Source organism: Crotalus tigris, unplaced genomic scaffold (genome assembly GCF_016545835.1).
Source record: "Crotalus tigris isolate CLP2741 ecotype Arizona unplaced genomic scaffold, ASM1654583v1 scf7180000018790.500841, whole genome shotgun sequence".
Classification (NCBI taxonomy): domain Eukaryota; kingdom Metazoa; phylum Chordata; class Lepidosauria; order Squamata; family Viperidae; genus Crotalus; species Crotalus tigris.
The window spans coordinates 372858-392140 of record NW_024097202.1 but is presented as its reverse complement, the minus strand read 5'-3'; the positions used below and the strand labels follow the sequence as shown (position 1 = coordinate 392140).

The 19283-nt window shown below is 37.6% G+C and overlaps 1 protein-coding gene across 2 annotated transcripts in view; it reads left to right on the top strand.

The window, feature by feature from the left end:
* Positions 1–19073, top strand: part of LOC120313835 (transient receptor potential cation channel subfamily V member 6-like) — a 112112-nt gene extending 93039 nt beyond the window's left edge. The window contains exons 13-15 of one of the 2 annotated variants that reach the window (XM_039356181.1): positions 2770–3038; positions 4093–4199; positions 15628–19073. In XM_039356181.1, coding sequence (XP_039212115.1) covers positions 2770–3038; positions 4093–4199; positions 15628–15916 — 665 coding nt within the window. In that variant the 3' untranslated portion in view covers positions 15917–19073. Of the gene's footprint in view, positions 1–2769; positions 3039–4092; positions 4204–15627 lie in introns of those variants that run through there. The other variant, XM_039356182.1, reaches the window with a different exon arrangement.
* The last annotated feature ends 210 nt before the right edge of the window (positions 19074–19283 follow it).

Sequence of the window (19283 nt, the reverse complement as noted above, 5' to 3'; positions counted from 1 at the left end):
CTTTATGTTGTCAGATAATATGCTATTTAATTTATTGCTTAAGGTGATAGCTTCATGAGTCTGATAAAATAAGTTATGATTAATGGTAGTGAATGGCAGAGTAATTGATTAGACTTCATCCTGCCACAAGACTCATAATTTTTACTACAGCAGATTACCATTGCCTATCTTAAGCTGGCTGTGATATTTAACCTTTCTTGTACCTCTTATCCTAATATATCAAATCATAAAATGGAATCTGAAGTATTTTTGAAGTTTTACCAAGATCCTCTACCAACTATCACTAATTCAGTATCATAAAGATGCATGGCATTTCATAGAATTGCATATATAATACTACAAATCCCTCAATGTCATTTTTTAATTTTTTTAAAAAAAATAATTTTATTAAAAATTTTAAGAATATAAAAAATTACAAATTTCAATAAGTTTAAACGTTTTAATAATTACATGTTGATCATTTATACACAATCTCAATCTTAGGATGTTTAAAACCATATTGTTTCAATATTTCTAGTAATTGCAAATAAGAGGACCATTGACAATTATATACCTTTGCTACCAGTTATTCTCTTGATTTTATTTTAAATGTTCTTTGGCAAAATTCTATTATTTCACAATAAGTGAACCATTTGTATTTGCCTATTATTTCTCTCTTGTAATATGCTTCTTTTGCTGAAAGCCACAGGGTGGTTTTCAGGCACAACCTGGGTTTGTATCTATTCTTAATTATAGTATGTCTAGCACAATGATTTTTAAAATCCAAACTGAACTTGACTTTGTCATACCACAAATATTCATGAGGTCCAAATCTCAAGTCATGTTCTCCTAAATCTAAAAGCTTTCTATTTCTCAATAGAACCATCTATTCTTTCATCCAAATCAAATTTTTCTTCTTCTTCTTCTTGTGCCATATCCGTTATCAGATGTTGGCGATAATGTTTTTATCAGCAGCCGCACAAAAAAGTGCTGCTGAGTTTTGTCCAAACCAATCCCTTAGATTTTGAAGCCACAATGTTCTTCTTCTGCCTGGACCTTGTTTGCCTTCAATCTTTCCCTGGAGGATTAAATGGAGTATGCCGTATTTTTCTGGGTGTCGCATCACATGTCCGAAATATTCTAATTTGTTTTTTTAATTGTTTTGATGATTCCCCTTGGCTTTCCCAAATAGCAAGCTCTAAAGCACAATTTCAAATCAGATAAACACAGTCTTCCTCTTTGTGTCTTGTAGCACCTTATATTTAACTCATGTTTTTTCCCCTGCCACATGAATTTAGATACTCCTTTTGCCACTTTTTAAATGATGCATCTGTTGTCAAAAGATTTATTGTATGAGACAAAAACATCATTCTAGGTAGAACATTCTAGGTCAAAACCTTTATAATAAGAGCCTGATAATCCATCTGGTCTAGGCACTTTTCCTAATTTAATCTTTTTTGTAGCCTCAGAAACTTCCCTTATTAATATAGGTCAGTTCATCATCTTGTGTCTTTTCCTCTGTAATCCTCAGTAAATTTTGTTTCTTTAGATATTCATCTATTTTCTCTAAAGAGATGTCACTTCTTTTATACAAATTAGAATAATATTGATGAAATGCTTTTGTATGGCCGCATTGACCATTCATACAGTATCTCCCTCTTTTAATTTAAATATCATTTTCTTTTTGTAATTTATATGCTAACCACTTGCCTGGTTTATTTGCAAACTCATTTTTGCTTTGCATAATTCATTTTTATTTCCATTTCTCTGACTGTTAACATAGATACAACAACAACTATCTATGTTGTTGTAGAAGCTTAATTTGCTGAGAAATATTTTATCTTCTCTGGAGAATTCTTAAATTCTTCTTTTCACTTTATCTCATCTAAAATAATGTGTATTTTCTCTTGACTTTTCTTTTTAAGTTTGCTATTATATTGTATAAAATGACCTCTAATAAAAGCTTTGAGAGAACCTGTTTAGTGTAATAGTTAAGGCAATAAGCTAGAAACTGGGAGTAGTTCTGCCTTAGGCCCAGAGCTGGGCGACTCACGCACTTGTCCAGGAAGACCCCAAGATCAAACACAATTGAACAGAGGAAACAATAAAAATGAAAGCTTTATTTGCATACCAAACCATTGTTAAATCAATCAAGTCTCTAGCTACCCCTGAGACTTCCCACATATTACAACCTAACCATATAAGCACTCTCTGCATTAAAATTTCTAAAGGCTTCCTCTCCATCAGATTGAGAAAAACAGGGCATATAAAAATAATTTGCAGAGTGAACAAATGGCGTCTCTCTTTTTCCTTAGCAGCATTTCCAAGTGTTACTCCTTCCTCCTGTTATTCTCAAGAAATTAGTTGCTATAGAATGAAACGAGTGAGAATTATATTTGGTTCAGTCTGGGAAAGATTATCTGTCTGTCTAATATCTATCTATATCTATCACAGTTATATCATGCATTCTTGGCAAAATCTAATCTAATTTAATCTAATCAATCCAATCCAATCCAAACCAATTGGCAACAGTAAGGAAAACTAGGCCAAAAGCTTTACAGAAAAGGTGTGTTTGTAGAGAAATCTGATTGGAAACAATGTCATGCTGTAAGTGGTTTTGGCAGGGTGTCTTTTGCAAAAGAGATGCAACAGGAGAATAACAATGAAGGCTAACAATTCAGCTACGCAATGATACTGAGAGCAGACAAAACTTTACACATGGCAAATGTCCAACAAGAGATCATCTTCTAATTAGAATCCGAACTCATGCTCTTTTGTTTTCTTTGCCAGCATTTTACATCATCTTCCAAACAGAAGACCCCAATGAACTGGGCCACTTTTATAGCTATCCCATGGCACTCTACAGCACATTTCAGCTGTTTCTTACCATCATTGATGGACCTGCCAACTACGAGGTGGACTTGCCTTTTATGTATGGCATCACTTATTCTGCTTTTGCTATTATTGCGGCCCTTCTTATGCTCAACCTCCTTATTGCCATGATGGGGGATACCCACTGGCGTGTGGCTCATGAGCGGGATGAACTTTGGAGAGCGCAGGTGAGGGATGAAGGTTCTTTTGACTATTAATTGATTGCACATGATGGAGGGGAGGGAACTGGGAAAGGGCCCTGAGCGGATAATTCTCTTTAGGTTAATTTCTATCTAATGAAAGCAAATAGAAAATAAGTTCAGAAAACAGTTTCTGTGTCCATTTAATAAAAATCTGCACTAAAGGGGAATCTTCTCGGGATAAAACTGAAATGAAAATATGTTCAATATCCTTTCTGAATTAGACTTTGAATTATGTTGTGATTCCAGAATCCCGAACAAATCAGTGATTCTTTTCAACTGGTATAATTATTATTGGGAAAACATGATTTCAATAATCATACCTGTTTTAAATACATATAATTGAATGCTGGGGAGTAAAACTTGGCTTTTTAAAAGATAATTATGGAGTTTCCTAATTTGTTCACTCATGCATAATGCATGACTGCAGGTAAGAATTGTATCTACATAAATCCAGATGTATGGAAGCTAGAATGGCTTTGAAAATTAGTATAGCAATAATAGGATTAGAGAAAAATTGAAGAGAAAAAAAATGTCCTGTCAACTTTTAAGGGAAAGGTGAACAAAAACTGCCAAAGAAAGGAGGAAGAAGGAATAAAAATTCTGAGCCTGCTTGTCCCCATCAGAATGGATGATACTTGGATCATTCCCTAAATTTGTAGCTATGACATATGCTGCAATTCATGAAGGTACATTGCATATTGGCACTAAGAGAAACTCCAAAACTTGCTTTAGGAATATTACCCAAGGTTACATGGCGCCCTAAATTTCTGAAGGAGAAGTAAACAATGAAAAACTACGTGGAATCCTTTCCATGTGGAATTCTGGAAGCATCAGGACTGGATGAACAATGGCTCCAAATATTGTTTAATGTGGCCATACTCCTCCAGGGAATTTACAAATGTAAATCTTGTTGTTCTTTAGTCTGTGTTGCCTTCTTCAACTATCGCAAAAGAGGAAGGTTCCAACCACGACACTAGTGGAATCCCTTGATTTAATTAAAACATTCTGATTAACAAGTTTTTAAAATTGTGTGTTTCAGGTTGTTTCCACTACCATTATGCTAGAGCGCAAACTCCCACGGTGCCTCTGGCCTCGCTTAGGAATCTGTGGAAAGGAATATGGGCTAGGTAACAAGAGATATCTGAGGTAAGTTTCATAATCAGTAGAGTAATTTGTGTATATTTTCTATGATAAAGAGGATATTATGTGTGTGGACTAGTTACTATCTGAACCAAATAGCACTCAAATCTATTTACTTAATAAAACCATAGCATCAATAAATTGATATTTAGGATATTCTCATGGATATGGGAAAGCTTAAACAGAGGCCAAATAGATTGACAAGTAGCAGAATTAAGGAGCAAGACTACAGAACTACAGAAATAGTCATCTAAAGCTGGCCCTGAGAAGGAACAATCTCAATACCAACATTCTCTTCCAACAGAACAAGAGATAAATGCTAACTCTTCCTTTAGTATTATTATTAATATATTCTCTTATGTACATAATGGTGATGGTAATAACTGATGATTGATGAGATAGATAGATAGATAGATAGATAGATAGATAGATAGATAGATAGATAGATAGACAGCCAGACAGACAGAAAAAAAACAGACAGAGACAGACAGAGACAGACAAAAAAACAGACAGACAGACAGAGAGATAGATAGATAAATAGATACAGAAAGATAGACAGACAAACAGATATAGATGATAGTGTTATGACCCAGGTGGTCAAGGCGAGGCAGGCCTTTGGAGAGTCCTTTATTGTCCTCCAGAAGTGTTCAACAAACGGCCCTCCAACGACCAGTAAGGCTCCACCCCATGCTACCCTGAAGGCAGCCACCCTCAGTCCCCCAAACAATAGCCCATCTAGTACCAGGAAAGTCCACAAGGCAAAATTCAGGCATAAGACAAATGGCAGACCTCAGGGCAAAAACAAGGTACAAGGCAAAGGCAGTTCTCAAGGTAAAGCAAAGCAAAGGCTAACACAGTCCACAAGGGCAAAAGCAGTCCACAAGGCTAGGGCAAGACCAACGGCAGTCCTCAAAGCAAAGGTGAAAAGCTGTCCTCAAAGCATGGCAAAAAGACATGAGTCAAAGCCGGGGGAGTGTAATCCAAAACAAGCAATTGTTCCTGGCAAAGACTAACTTCCCATGGCTTCTTCATAAGTTAGTCCACTCCAAGTGTTCCTTGTGAGGAGGGCTGGGGTGACCTTCTCCCAACTAACCTTGCAGCCCTTCTCTATGTTCAGCTTTCCATGCCCTTGGATTGAGTGGAGGAGGCAGCTGTTCCTCATCAGAGGGGATCTGCTGCCTATCAGCACCATTGCCTGTCAGCAGCCGATCTTCCCCTGTGTCTGTGAAGCCAGGCAGCTCTCCATCTGGTCGACCACCTTCCCCAATGCCTGAGGGGCCTGGGACAGCATCGTCCTCAGCCCCTGGCCTCTCCAAACATGCCAAGGGAGATGTGTCATTCCTGTCGGATGGTCCCACTTGCAACTCCTCCTCCTCCTCCTCCTCCTCCTCCTCTGAACTAGCCTCCGATGGGGCCATGACAGACAGATAGATAGATGATAAATGAGAGAAAGGGGTAGGTAGATAGGTAGGTAGGTAGATGTAATCATGATCGTGACATTGAAGTACTTATTCCCCCTTCCTCTCCTCCCCACTGTAATCATTGCAAAGATATACTTATGGGAAAAGGTTTCTGTTTGCAGGACAGGATCTAAACTGGAGCTCATTTTTTCCTGAGGCGCTGTTATGCTGCTATATATACACAGTATATTCAAATGCAAAAGTTGCTCAATGGGCATATAGCCATAAACATGGCATAAAGGTTGCCAGGTTTATAAAGCAATCAGCACACAGCATCTGAGCACATGTCACAGTGGGACACTTGATAGGATATGTGATGATTGCATCTCTGCTATTCCATATCGTTTTAAATCAAATTGATTTTTCAAATCAATCAAAAATAGGCTGCAAATCACAGAGCCAAACAGCAGCTGAAGCATATATCAAACATAGGCTATTAAGAACTATTTTAAATACATTGCAACATTTTTATTTATCACAGCAAATCTCCTAGCATACGGAAATTACCACCTTTCAGCATTTTTACATTAGGTGTCTCCTTTTCATGTCTTTTTTTCTTGGACATAAACATTTATAGCATTCATTTCAATTCCATTCTTCAATGTATCACTATAATTTCCACTGAAACCTCTAAACCAGAGTTCCCCAACCTTTTCAGCTTGGCGGCCCAGGAGGAACGGGGAAATGTGTATGTGTGCAGTGTGCATGCAGGCACAAACAGGCAAGTGCACAGCGGTGGTGCTAGCACCTGTGCGCATGCACAAACGGGGCCACTAGTTCAGTCCTTTTCTCTCAGATCTGAAATAATTTTCTATTCCCATTATCTTTCTCATTTTTTAAATGCCTTGAAATTTTAGCCATTCCCTGCTCTCTTCAATTAGATTCTTTTCAGCTCTCTTTTTCTCTATGAGTACATTATACAGTACAGGCAATATCATCTCATTCTTTGGCATCCTTTTTTGTACTTCCTATTAGCCTAATTCCACATATTTCATTAGTATTTTGTAGCATAATTCTCTTCATTCTGTGTCAATCAAATTCCACATTGTCTTTATTAGGGGGGGGGTGCATTTGAGTTATATTGACCCCTGGAAATTACCTGGATTAGTCCCTGCAGTTTTCTTGGCAACATTTTTTGGGAATGGTTTGCTCTTGCTAATTCATAGGGCTGAGAGTGAGTGATCAGTCCAATATCACCTAGTTGGCTTTGTGCTTAAGGTAGGATTAAACTCATGGTTCCTGGTTTCTAGCCCAGTGCCTCAAGCTGGTCTCTATATGGGAGTTACATATTTGGATTTAGCAGCAAAACTGTGCCTTGTTGAAATATGGCACTAAGAAATGCTTAGCTAGCTGTTTATTTTTTTATGAATGACGTGGTGCCTTCAGCTAAATCATAACACTAACTGAATCCCCAAATTCAGAACAACCCAAATCTGGTAAAATTTAATGCCCTTCCAACATCTGTCTTTGAAGGGAAATTATGGAGTCTCCCACTTAAAAAAAAAGACTTTGCCCTTGAGTTCCTGAAACATTAACCCATGTTTTGCTATAATGCAATTATATAGGTGCCCAGTTTTAGCTAATAACTCTCTATTTAGACAGATTTCCAGGACACCCAAATGTATTTCATTTACAATTACAGAGTATTACCATCTGATAACTGTGATTTTTGTTTCTCTGAATGTGAGTGTGTTTTGTTTTGCTATGATAAAATTCCACCTAATTTGACCACATCAGTGTTATATTTATTAAGTTTTAACATAGGTTTTACTTGCTGTGTTGCAATTACTTTTCTTTTTTGTTTCTGAATTGGTCCATGACTATAGTCAATTCTACTTCTATTAAATTGAACATCTAGTTTATCGGTGAAATTGTGTCTCTTATAAAAATAAATTGCGTTTTTTTATATTTAAGTCAAAAATATAAAATATGTGTTGAAAACTACATATGGGACATTTCTCTCTTCAAATCCACATTATCCTTGCCAATTCCTAATAAAAATAATAAGGATCATGCTCAAGAGATTCTCTAACACTTAGCAATTTTTGTAATGTTGAATACAAATTGAGTTTTTTGTCAAAAGAGCAAAGCAAAGGGCAAGATTAATCTTTTCACTCCAGCACTCATGTCTGTGCTTTTCCACTGTTTTTCATTAATACTACTTATTTTCTAGCAATTTCTCTTTCCATTTCATTCCTCCTGTCCCCCCTGCATAGGAAGATTATGTATTAAATGTGACTACACTTTAATGTTTCGGCAACAATTTCTGTGTTGGGCCCTTCATAGCTCACAAAATTCCCCAGAAAGAATTGCTATTTTTGAGAATTCTGGAAATTGGTACACCCACCTAGATTTTTGTGCACCTGATACATTCTTAAACATACATGCGTGTATGATTAAAAGCAATAATTTTCCAACATACTCAGAGGCTGCCCATGCTTCTGTTAAATTTTAGGTCGCAATGACCCCTGCAGCTTTTTCCAAAGAAATATCATGATAATGGTTTTCTACTGTGAAAAATGGAAAAGGTGGAGCTTTTTATCCTTTACTTTCATCTTACACAATAATTTCACTTATTTTGTTTAAATTTTTCAAAACATTAAAATTCTCCTTTACAAGTTTAGAAAATCCCTTGAGCTTTGGAGGTTAATAATTTAGGAGAACTAAGATTTCACACAACCATTAAATTATGATGTCTGGGTTTTACCATCCTGAATTATAGAATTACTTACTGACATCCATTATGTTTCAAGCAATATTAAAATATTTTTCTTAAAACGTAGCTCAGGAGAAATAGAGATTTCCATGAAGTTTTTTAAAACCTTGTTTTATAAGGTGTTGGGCTTGATAATTACTTGCTACCTTTTTGCCATAATCTATTTCTTATATTGCCTAGCAAGAAATCTGGCATTTTAGAAGGGCATGTAGTCAGTTACTATCCCCAACTTCCTACCAGGTGTATTCGTGTGAAAATTTGAAAATATGTTTGTTGCCTTCACACTTTACATTTTTAAAGATGCCCAAAACACAAAGTGATTTTCATACTAACAATCTTCTTCTATCGTAATACTCATGTGGGAGTCCCAAAGGTTCCTTTTAAAGAGGCAACTGGACTTTCTTTGTCTTTACTTGGTGACATTTCGCTTCTCACCCAAGAAGCATCTTCAGTTCTGAACCAGCATTCAGAACTGAAGAAGCTTCTTGGATGAGAAGCGAAATGTCTTTGAGGAAAGATAAAGCAAGTCCAGTTGCCTCTTTAAAAAGCCTCTTTGGGAGAACCATAACCTGGATGACTGAGAATCTCCATAGACACTCATGTGGGAAGTTCCTAACTAAGCAGCAGATCATGTTAGATCTAGGTCAGATTCTTGCCTGAAGATATGTCATGGTATTTGGGAATAACTTTGGGGGATGGGAGGAAGAGCTGCTGCCTAAGAACGATCAGATAAAAGGCAGGACCCACAGCTGCACAATGGGCATACACATATAGACACTGACACACAGACCACACACAAAACCAACAAAGAATCCTTCCTCATTTATCAGATGTAAAAAGAGATGCAGGAGATTTGTACTTTCAGACCTGGAAGCTTGTGGTCATCCTTGCCAGGTAGACCAACAAAAAGCACAAGATGAGCTTATTCTATTTTATTGTAACACTTCATTAAAAGAATCTTCTTCTTTTTTTCACAGTCTGATAAGTCAGGGAGAATTCTTTTCGTTTTCTTTCTGTGCCCATTATGTAACAGTGAGTTCCCTTCTCCACTTTTATTTTCTCGTTCCCTTGATAGCATCTCTTCTTCCAGTCTCCCAAGGTCATTCCAACATACCATTACTAAATCTCAAGCCCATCACATTTTGCTAGACAATTTATCTGGAAAAAATGTCTAGCATCTTTGAAAGAAAAGATGTCAAGTAATAAGGCTTTTCCAATCAACTACTGAGCTAGATTAAGAATAGCCAGCTGTTTTTGGCTAGTTAGGCTTGCTAGATTTCTGAGAAAATATCTTAAAGGAAATGCTGTGGAGCTGAGTTGGTCTCTGGATCCCTACCCTTATTACTTCCTAAGATGCCTCAGATCCACTTTGGAGTTAGATGCATTCTGAGGATAAAGATGGTGGGCGACTATGCATGATCTTTTTACACACACAATCCTCCAAATCCTTCAAATTAAGAAATCAAATTCAGTAATACCAGATACCAAAGAAAATCTGGACCAGCAACATTGTTGATTCCAACATTAGAGGAATCAGTGTTGTCTGTCTAGATGTAAGGCATCAAAGTTTCTGTTGTTGTTCTAATAACCTATCAACACATTCCATACTAAACTGGCTTGGATCCTCTATACTAGACTCACATCTTGTATGGAGTATGGGTGGGAATTTATGCCACCAAAAATAGAATAGAAGTGGTAAAGAGCACATTTCCACACTTTCAGCAGGACTGCCTAGCATTTAGAAAACTTTTGGTGTTGGTAGTTTCTACCCTCCAGTGGCTGGATGGCTATTCTTGTCTCCCTATCTTTTCCCCAAAACACATTTTAAGAAACCAGGTATTAAATAGAATGACTTTGTGTGATCTTTTCCAGCCAGAAAAAAAAAAACAAAAAAAAAACATATGGACTGAAATTTCTCTCAAACTATCACTTGGGCTTCTTCTGATATGTTGAAATTCATCACTCCCTGTATCCCTTCTCCCACCCTTTGGGGATGGAAAGCAGGGCAAGGTAAAATGTCAAGAGAATTCAGTTGGAGGTTCCTGTCTTTGTTCTGCTTGCTGCTAATTCAAGCGAGACAGGGAGGAGTGGGTGGGTGGGGGGAAACTGTCTTGGTCAGCTGCTTTTGCAACATGAGCCTTTTTTCTGTCTGCAGTGATTTGGGATCTCGCTATGAATATTGATTACATGTGAAATATTGGCAGAGGGAGGGGCGGTTTTTTCATAGACATAGAGGAAAGAAAGGAGGAAGAAAGAGAAGAAGGGAATTCTGCTCCAAAGCGTCATTCTGGTTACCATTTTTAAGTAGCTTCTGTTTAAAAATATGCTGCAAAGTGGGAAGTATAGCTGCAGTGACTGATTTATGTTGTCAGTTGTCTTCATTTTCATCTCCCTTGCATATACAGACACACTATCTTTCAGCACAACAGCCACATCTGCTGTGAACATGAGTTAGTGAAGGATTCCCCCACCCTAACCATCTATAGTTGTTCAAGGCATCAACCTGCCAACAACTGGTGAAAGCAAGAAGCCATTGCTGTAGCACAGTACAGCAATTTCTCAATCTTGCGACTTGAAAATGTGTGGACTTCAACTCACAGAATTCGCCAGCCATCATACTGGCTGGGGAATTCTGGGAGCTGAAGTCCGTGCATCTTCAGATTGCCAAGGTAGAGAAACACTGCTCTAGTAGAACCAACTAATTCAGTTTGCTTCTCTGCATCACTGCTGACCATCACCATAAATATGATATAGCCAGGATGATTTTTTTCTTGATTTCCTTGTCCTGGAAATGCTTCAGTTATATTTTTCCTCCTGCATTTTTCCACAGCTAGAATGGTGTTATGGTGAAGATGCTGCATTAGCACTGCAGAACCAGATTTAACACCAGCCTCAGACATCCACCCTCAGAGTGGCAAAATACCTCCCCTCAACACAACCTACTTTACAGAGTTGTGGATTTAAAACAAAGAGACATTCCCATATATGCCATGCTCATCTTCTGGGAAGAAACACAGTATATAAACCTAATTAACTAACAGCAGGGTATAAAGGAGAGGCATATGAAGATGCAGTATGAAAAAGACATTTTGACAGTTAAATCTGCATTGAAGCAAACATATTTGCTGTGAAAGGATTATATGTGTCTCTTCTGCATGTTGAATTATGCTGTAAAGTGGGGAGGTTTAGGAAACAATGAAAAAGACTGTATTCATCTCTCTAGGCACGAGTGCCATGCCTGTCTCTGGTGCAGTGTGTTTTGCAGAGTTTGCTATAAAACAAGAGGGGAATTTCTTTTCTTCTACAGCCAGCTCAGAGTCTTCTAAATATCTGCAAAAGTGAGGTAAACATTAAAACAGGCACCAACAAAACACATCCCATAACCAGAAAGTGGACTTTGGGAACAACAAAAGCAAGAACTAGGAAATACATGCGAGATGAATTTTGCAAAAACATTTTTCATTGACTGTATCTCACTCTGCTTATGCTGATCTTTGACCATAATAGAGACCAAATTGATTGTAGAAATATAGCTGCAGTATGCTGATTGCTAAAAACATTTTCTTACTATCCCTCCCCTGCTGATGTAAGTGTGTGAATTCCCACAGACCTCCAGTCTGGATCTATATCAAGCAACTTATAGTTTGAGGAGCTTCTTCCCAACTTCAGATTTCTGGGGAACTCAGATATATCTACCTATAAAATTGTTTTGTCACTCCTATTAACATATTTTAATTATTTTGGGATACAGGATGACCCTCTAAGGTTATGGGACAGATGTATAAATAATATATATTCAGTCTGTTACTTTGGACTAGGTAGGCACCAAGTCTTCTAGCCCCATGAAAGTAGCTGAAGAATAGCCTGTGAGACCCAGACAGTTTTAAAAATAAAAAGAGCCATTTTGGTATAGTGGTTAAGGCATCAAATTGAAACGGGAGACCATAAGTCCTATTCTTGCCTTAGGCACAAAGCCTGCTGGGTAATCTTGGGCCAGTCCCTCTCTCTTAGCCCTTGGCAGAAGGCAATGGCAAACCACTTCTGAAATCATGTCAAGAAAACCATAGGGACTCATCCAGATAGTTTCCAGGAGTCACTGACTGAAAGGCACAAAAGCAAACTATCAAAAAATAAACTATGTTGCAGAATCATGCAACCTTACATTATGTGGTGGCCATAGTTTTCAAATACCAAAGTACATTTCAAATATCCTGGAAGGAGAAGAAATTGGATTATCACATTTCAGTACAGTATTTTCTCAGAAAACAGAAGAAACAATACCAAATATTCACTTGCAAATTCACTTTGCCAAAATATTTACTGTGCATCTTCTGACTTCAGTGCCCTGCTTTTCTCACTTCACTTGTTCCAATTAGATCGCTAGATATTTGGGCTCATACATACAACTGCCTGTTGTAATCCCCTGGGATTTGATTGTCAAGTATCCAAAATCCCCTCACGTGAAAGTAATATTGAGAACACAGTAATGGGGGAGTGAATATTATATTATGTGATTTATTTTGTTAGTTGTTAGTATATTATTGTGTTTATCTGCTTCACTCTGTTTTTGTTCTTTTAAATTTTGTTGGTCATTGATTGAATAAATATAATTGATTGATTGATTGATTGATTGATTGGGAAATCATCTACCACATCTGTGACTTGCCATAACTAACAGGACGAAGCAGCTCCAATGGGCAAAGGACCAGAAAGAATGCAAACTCAAAGATCAGTGACGGGGCACTGAAATAACATGAGTGCTAAAAAAAAAAAAGGTCCAAAAATGTCAGGCATTTGACATTTATAAAAAGAACCTCTGTTTTTAAATGGAAGGTAGTTTTAGGGCATCTAAGAATGTCAAGTATATCACGATGTGTTTCATTGTGCAACTGGATTCAGGGAATGTGTCTTTAGGATCTTGGTGTTATGCACATCACATTAGTTCCAGAGCTACTGTTCTTATTGATAGCCAGTTTCTCCACCTTGTCACAGTCTTCCACAAATGTCTGCCTGCCAAGAGGGTTGGTAGATGCTTGTGGGGAAATGAACTGTACTGAATGGTACAATCGTACCCTTATTCTGTTCTTGCTAATCTGCAATGAAGTTTAGTGGTCATGATCACATGCATATTTAATACTTGCCTGGTTAGCATGCATGAATATGGTATGAATGAATCCTACATGTTCATTTTATGGGGTTAGACAATGTTCCAATTCATAGGAAGACAAATCAGGCATTACAGATTGCCTGTTCTGTAGTAAGGGGTTTGGGGTAGGGTAAACTGCTATTTTCTTGCTCATGGCTTAAATTCGGCCCATTATCAGGAATAGAAACAGCTGTTACACTGATGCCTTAATTGGGATGCATGTCCTTCATAAACTCCTGTGTTCTGTTCCCTGATTCAGTCCAATTTGGGCCAAAATCACATCCTATATATAATCTTATCAAAAGTAATGAGTAGGGGTAATGGAAAAAAGAGAGCACTGTAATTCTTCCTTTGCCTTCAAACTGAATGCTTAGTTTGGATTTTAGTGCATATTCAGCTCTCGTTGAAAAAAATAAGTTTGACCTTTCTAATGTTTTTTTTTTCCTTACGGAAATGTAAGGAAAATTCTGAAGGCAGGGTTTTTTTTTTTTATCCATTTGCTTATCAAGAAATAAGATTTCTTCTCTTGTAATCTATTGTTATAATTGTTAAGGCCAGTATACAGGCACATACAGGTAATCCTAGACCAGGGGTAGGCAACCTTGGCTCTTTTATGACTTGTGGACTTCAACTCCCAGAATTCCTGAGCCAACCAGGCTGGTCCAGGAATTCTGGGAGTTGAAGTCCACGAGTCATAAAAGAGCCAAGGTTGCCTACCCCTGTCCTAGACTATACAACAGTTTATTTAGTGACTATTCAAAGTTACAACAGCATTGAAAAAAGTGACTTATGACCATTTTACACACTTATGATCATTGCAGCATCCCCATGGTCACATGATTTATATGCAAATGCTTGACAACTGACTCATATTTATGACAGTTGCAATGTCCTGGAGCCATGTTTTGTTTTTTGCAATCTTTGCAATCTCCTGCCAAGCAAAGTCAGTGTGGAACAACCGTGTTACCAATTTAAGAACTGCATGGATTCACTTAACCGATGTGGTGAGAAAAGTCATCAAAACTCATGTAGCAAATTTCTCACTTAGCAACATAAATTTAGGGCTCAATTGTGGATGTAAGCCGAGGACTACATGTAGATATAGAGATGACTGACATGTACTGGTCATTAAAGTTAAAGATGCTGGAATAAACATTTTTGCATATCAGAGTTTTGAAAAGAAAATACAAACTAACAGAGACTAATGTAAAGGAAAAAAGGAAAGAAAAAAGGAAAAAAGACAAAAAAAGCTCTATTCTATTCTATTCTATTCTATTCTATTCTATTCTATTCTATTCTATTCTATTCTATTCAAAATATTGAGGTTTCCAAATCTAAATTAATGGGTATCAAGATGGAACTACAAATATTTTTCTAGAAACTAGACAGTTTCTTCTTATGAGAAGAAGAGACAAATATAGGCAATCTTCTAGGATTTGGCAGGCCTGGAGTCATATCCCTCAGAAGTTTTTGGATAAGCAGAAAGTCCAGAAAAGGATGTGAGGAGCAATTTAAGCTAGATAAATTTCTAATTAATTATGCTTGGTAAATTGGATTCTTCTTTCAATTTGCCCTGCTGATATACAAAGTGATACCCAAGTTATAACAAAACTATGATTCTCAAGGGTATTGGATAAGGGAAAAGAGATGGTGGAATAGTTCGCATTGATTTTCCTTTGGCAGGTGACTTTATTAACAGGTTAATTAAATATGCGAGAAATGTATTATATTTTCCTTAAGGCAAAGATCATAGAATTTTAGTAGGCAGTCAAAACCTCCTAAAAGTAGCTCATTTTTAAAGCATATAAAGACATTTCCTAGTATTAATAAAGGGAATAATGAAGTATAAGCATATTAAAGAGTTTGTATTTAGGATCTTTTCATTTTGTACTAATAAATCATTGTCTTCTTTCCCACTGTATTTTTAGCAGCCTCTGATCTTCAACCATTTCTGGCTCCTGGCCTGATAGGAATTATGCTAATACTGTATAAATGCAATATTATGCCAAGCTTTCTTCCAAAGACCTTGATTAACATCCTTTGGAGAGGCTGGGTATGCATGAACCAGTTCTACCCTGTTCTTCACTACTCTTGTTAACATTTTGCATGCAGGGTTGAAGATCGTTGTGAAATAAGGCAGATGTCTGTAAAAACAAACGGGCCTTACCGAAGAGATGCCTTTGAGAAGTACCTGCAGAGGAAACAGACACAAGATGTAGCAGCTGAGGGAAAAGATGGTCGAACAATTTTGTCAAAACAGCAGAAGTATGTTGGTGCGCCTTCAAATACAGCAAAAACTAATAGTCACTGGAACATCTTACGGCAGAGTACACTTGTCCACAAGCAGGGATATACCAATCATGCCATGGAAGAGGAGGAGGAGGAGGTCTATCACGTGTGAATGCAGAGGCCCAGGTGCCTCTGTGGAAAGTAAGATAAACTGGGTTAAAGAAATCAACATTTAACAAAGCAATGTTTCAGTTCAAATACAACAAAGACAGTCTCAGCATTCTCGCAACACTGCACATAGTGCTTCTGAGATAGATGTATGGAGTATATCTTCATGCTTCTCAGAACAATTGATCAAAAAGAATGATGGTATATAATTGTTCCCACCAGCTGACACTCACTCATACTTAGAAGCAGGACAGTGTAATATAGTGGTTAAAAAGCTAGATTAGGACTAGGGAGTCCCACAACCAAGATCAGTCTCAGCAACTTTAGGCTAATCCCTCTGCTCTCTGTCAGTCTACTCTACCTCATAGGTTTGCCATTGTGGGGATAAAATCAAGGGAGATCCTCACATAGGCTAACTTGAGTTCTTGGAAGAAAGGTGAGCTAAATGTAGCACATAATATTATACATGGAAGTCAAACACTAATAAAGATGAATGCCAATGTGGATGTTCAGTGTTAAATATTTGCATTCCAAGGAACAAGTAAAGACTCCAAATGCCTGGCTGTGAATTTGAAACTGGGAAATTGGTCTGAGAGGTATAAGGTACAGCCACATTTTACCTTATACAAGACAACCCATTGGGTCATTGTTTCAGAGATATTTCTTTGCCTAAACAGAATGATCAAGGGCAAAATACATTAGGAGTAGGAGTGCCTTCCAATTTTTCTCCTAGCTTGTTTGTGGCTGACTGCTCTCTGGCTGTTAATGATGGGACTGTTCTATACAGCCCCTGGAGGGCTATAGTGGTACTGGATTACCTGATCCCCAGGGGCCAAAGGCGAGGCCCGTCTACCCAGCCTCCAGAGGGTTAGGGCAGGACCAGTCTACTAAACCTCTGGGCAGTGGTGTGGCAGCACAGAAATTACCATTAATTTGCCAAATTTCAGGCCCACAGGAGTCACGGGTCCTGGACTTTGCACACATTCTACAAGTTAGCCCTTTTGAGGTAACTTGGTTCAAAAATGGTTGTTCTATAAGGCACTGTTTTGCCCAATTAAGGGACACAGACATAAAGAGTTTTGGTAGTATATAGATTCATATGGGAAATTATAAATAGAATTTTAGTAGACAATTCAAGAAGATTCCTGGATCAACACGTATTTTGTGGGTGTTTTGAATTATGTATTATGTGTAGGAAAACTTGTTTTAATTGAACAAATGGGGCAGGCAGTGTCTGTTATTCACAAGAGTACACTAACTATGCCAGTGCAGGGAGTCATCAACTTATAACCATAACTGAGGGTGGAATTACAGTTGTAAGTCATGCCACTTGTTTGGCATGACATATGACCTTACCTGATTTTACAACCTTTTTTAAAAAAGACCATTAATATAAACACAGTCATTAAGTGGATGCAGTGGTCGTTAAGCAAATCTCTCTTGTCCCCAGTGGGTGGTGTGTTTTTTTTGCTAGAAATGGGAAGTAAACACTGGTTTCCAGTAAAAAAATAATCATCATCATAAATATTGGTCACATGACCAAGGACAGGGCAAATGGTCATAAATGCAGGCTGGTTGTTGAGTGCCCAAAATATGATCACATGACCACAGGGGGTGCAGGACATCAGAACCTTGAAACCAGATTGTAAGTAGGTCTGTTGTAATTTTGAATAATCTTGTAATTGGTCACAAGTCAAGAACCTCCTCTATATTATCACAACAATTTACTTAATTTGCATTATGAAGTCGTGAAACACATGATATATATTGATGCAATTGATGTCATTTGTGTGATTTGTGTGACAAATGTGTGACAAGTTTGTAGGACAACAAATGATGTAAATCGCCACAGAGATTTGGTTTGTTACATGCAAGTTTAATATACTGAGATCTGTTAAATTGAAGTTCTGTTCTACTGGATTTTAGTGCTCATTACATTACTTTGCATTTTCTTTACCCCAGTTTTCTTTCCTTTTTTTTATTATCATTACTATCAAACCATGTTTCCCCAATTGGTTCTGTGCCCATGAGCCTCTCTAGCGTTAATGTTTGTTGATCACTTGGAGCTCTCCAAATTTTGAGTGGAAACTCCAAAAATTCTTCAGGCATGGTTATGAATCTGGATCAGTGTTGAACTGTTGCCATGGCTCTATAGGACCCAAGATATAAAAAAAACTCTTGGATTCCTCCAAGAACAAAGACCCTTTTTCAGGACCTCCCAGAAGTCCTTGCAAATCTTAGGGACTGGATGGTTACTTAAAGAAGATTGGTCAGTGCTTGGGTTCTCCTTTACCATTTAAAATCCTGACTGGACTGGCCAAGCACAATGTTTCATATACTGTACACCGAATTAGAACAAGAAAGGATGTGGAAAAATAGTTGAGTTGTGTTATACAACAAGAATACATTTTATGATACTGATGCCAATAGTGATAGACGTTTATCAAAGGGGGAATAGCAGTTAGCAAAATCAAGATGGGAGATATTCATGCCTTGTATTTCTCTCTTTGTGAGTGTATGCAGAAGAACACAGGCTGTAACCTCTGGTCATCCTGTGCTTTTTTACATTCCCATATGTAACCATTCTTGCACTGTCAAGTTCCACTTATGAAGGGCAGCCGCTTTAAAAACAGCAGCCATCAAATGGAGCAAGGCAGGGAAATTGTGACTCAGTGATACAACATCACATGTGAGTTTTCCTCAGCTTCCTGGAGGCAAGAAGTGCTGTGGCACCACCACCCCTTATGAAAATCACTTTCAACTTGTCGGGAGAAGAAAATGGATCACTGCTGCTTAGCATAAGCTAATTTGGTATTCTAAAAGTAACTTTTACCTGCCTTTGAGGATGATGTTTATGAGAAGGTCAAGGAATTGTGTGAAGCGATCAAGCCCTATCTACCAAGCTGCATCACTACCAAACCTCATTTTTCTGTTTTATTGAATACAAGGCTGTGGATTTTGGCTTTATCTTCCTAAGTCTTGGTTGAGTATAACTTCACTTTTCACCCAATCCCTTCATTGTTCTTACTGCAAACTAATGTTAGAAGACATTGCAGTCCATTTCTACTACATATTCAAAACATTCCAATATGCTGATCAAAGACTGTAATAAAAGTTTACTGACCTACCTATTAAATAATTTAATAAATTATGTTTATTTGTCCTGGAAACAATGGTTGTTTTGTTGTTTAATTCTTTATCCTTGAATAAAGTACAAAGTCTAAAATAGTAGGTTGCAGATTTGCAGCCTTTAGGCTGTATGTACATACTGTAGGCTGGTCACTTAAGGAATGAGAGTACCTTGCTAATAGTAACTCAACAGCTCACCTTGGGTAATCTGATAGGTCTCCTGGAACCTGGATAAACGGACC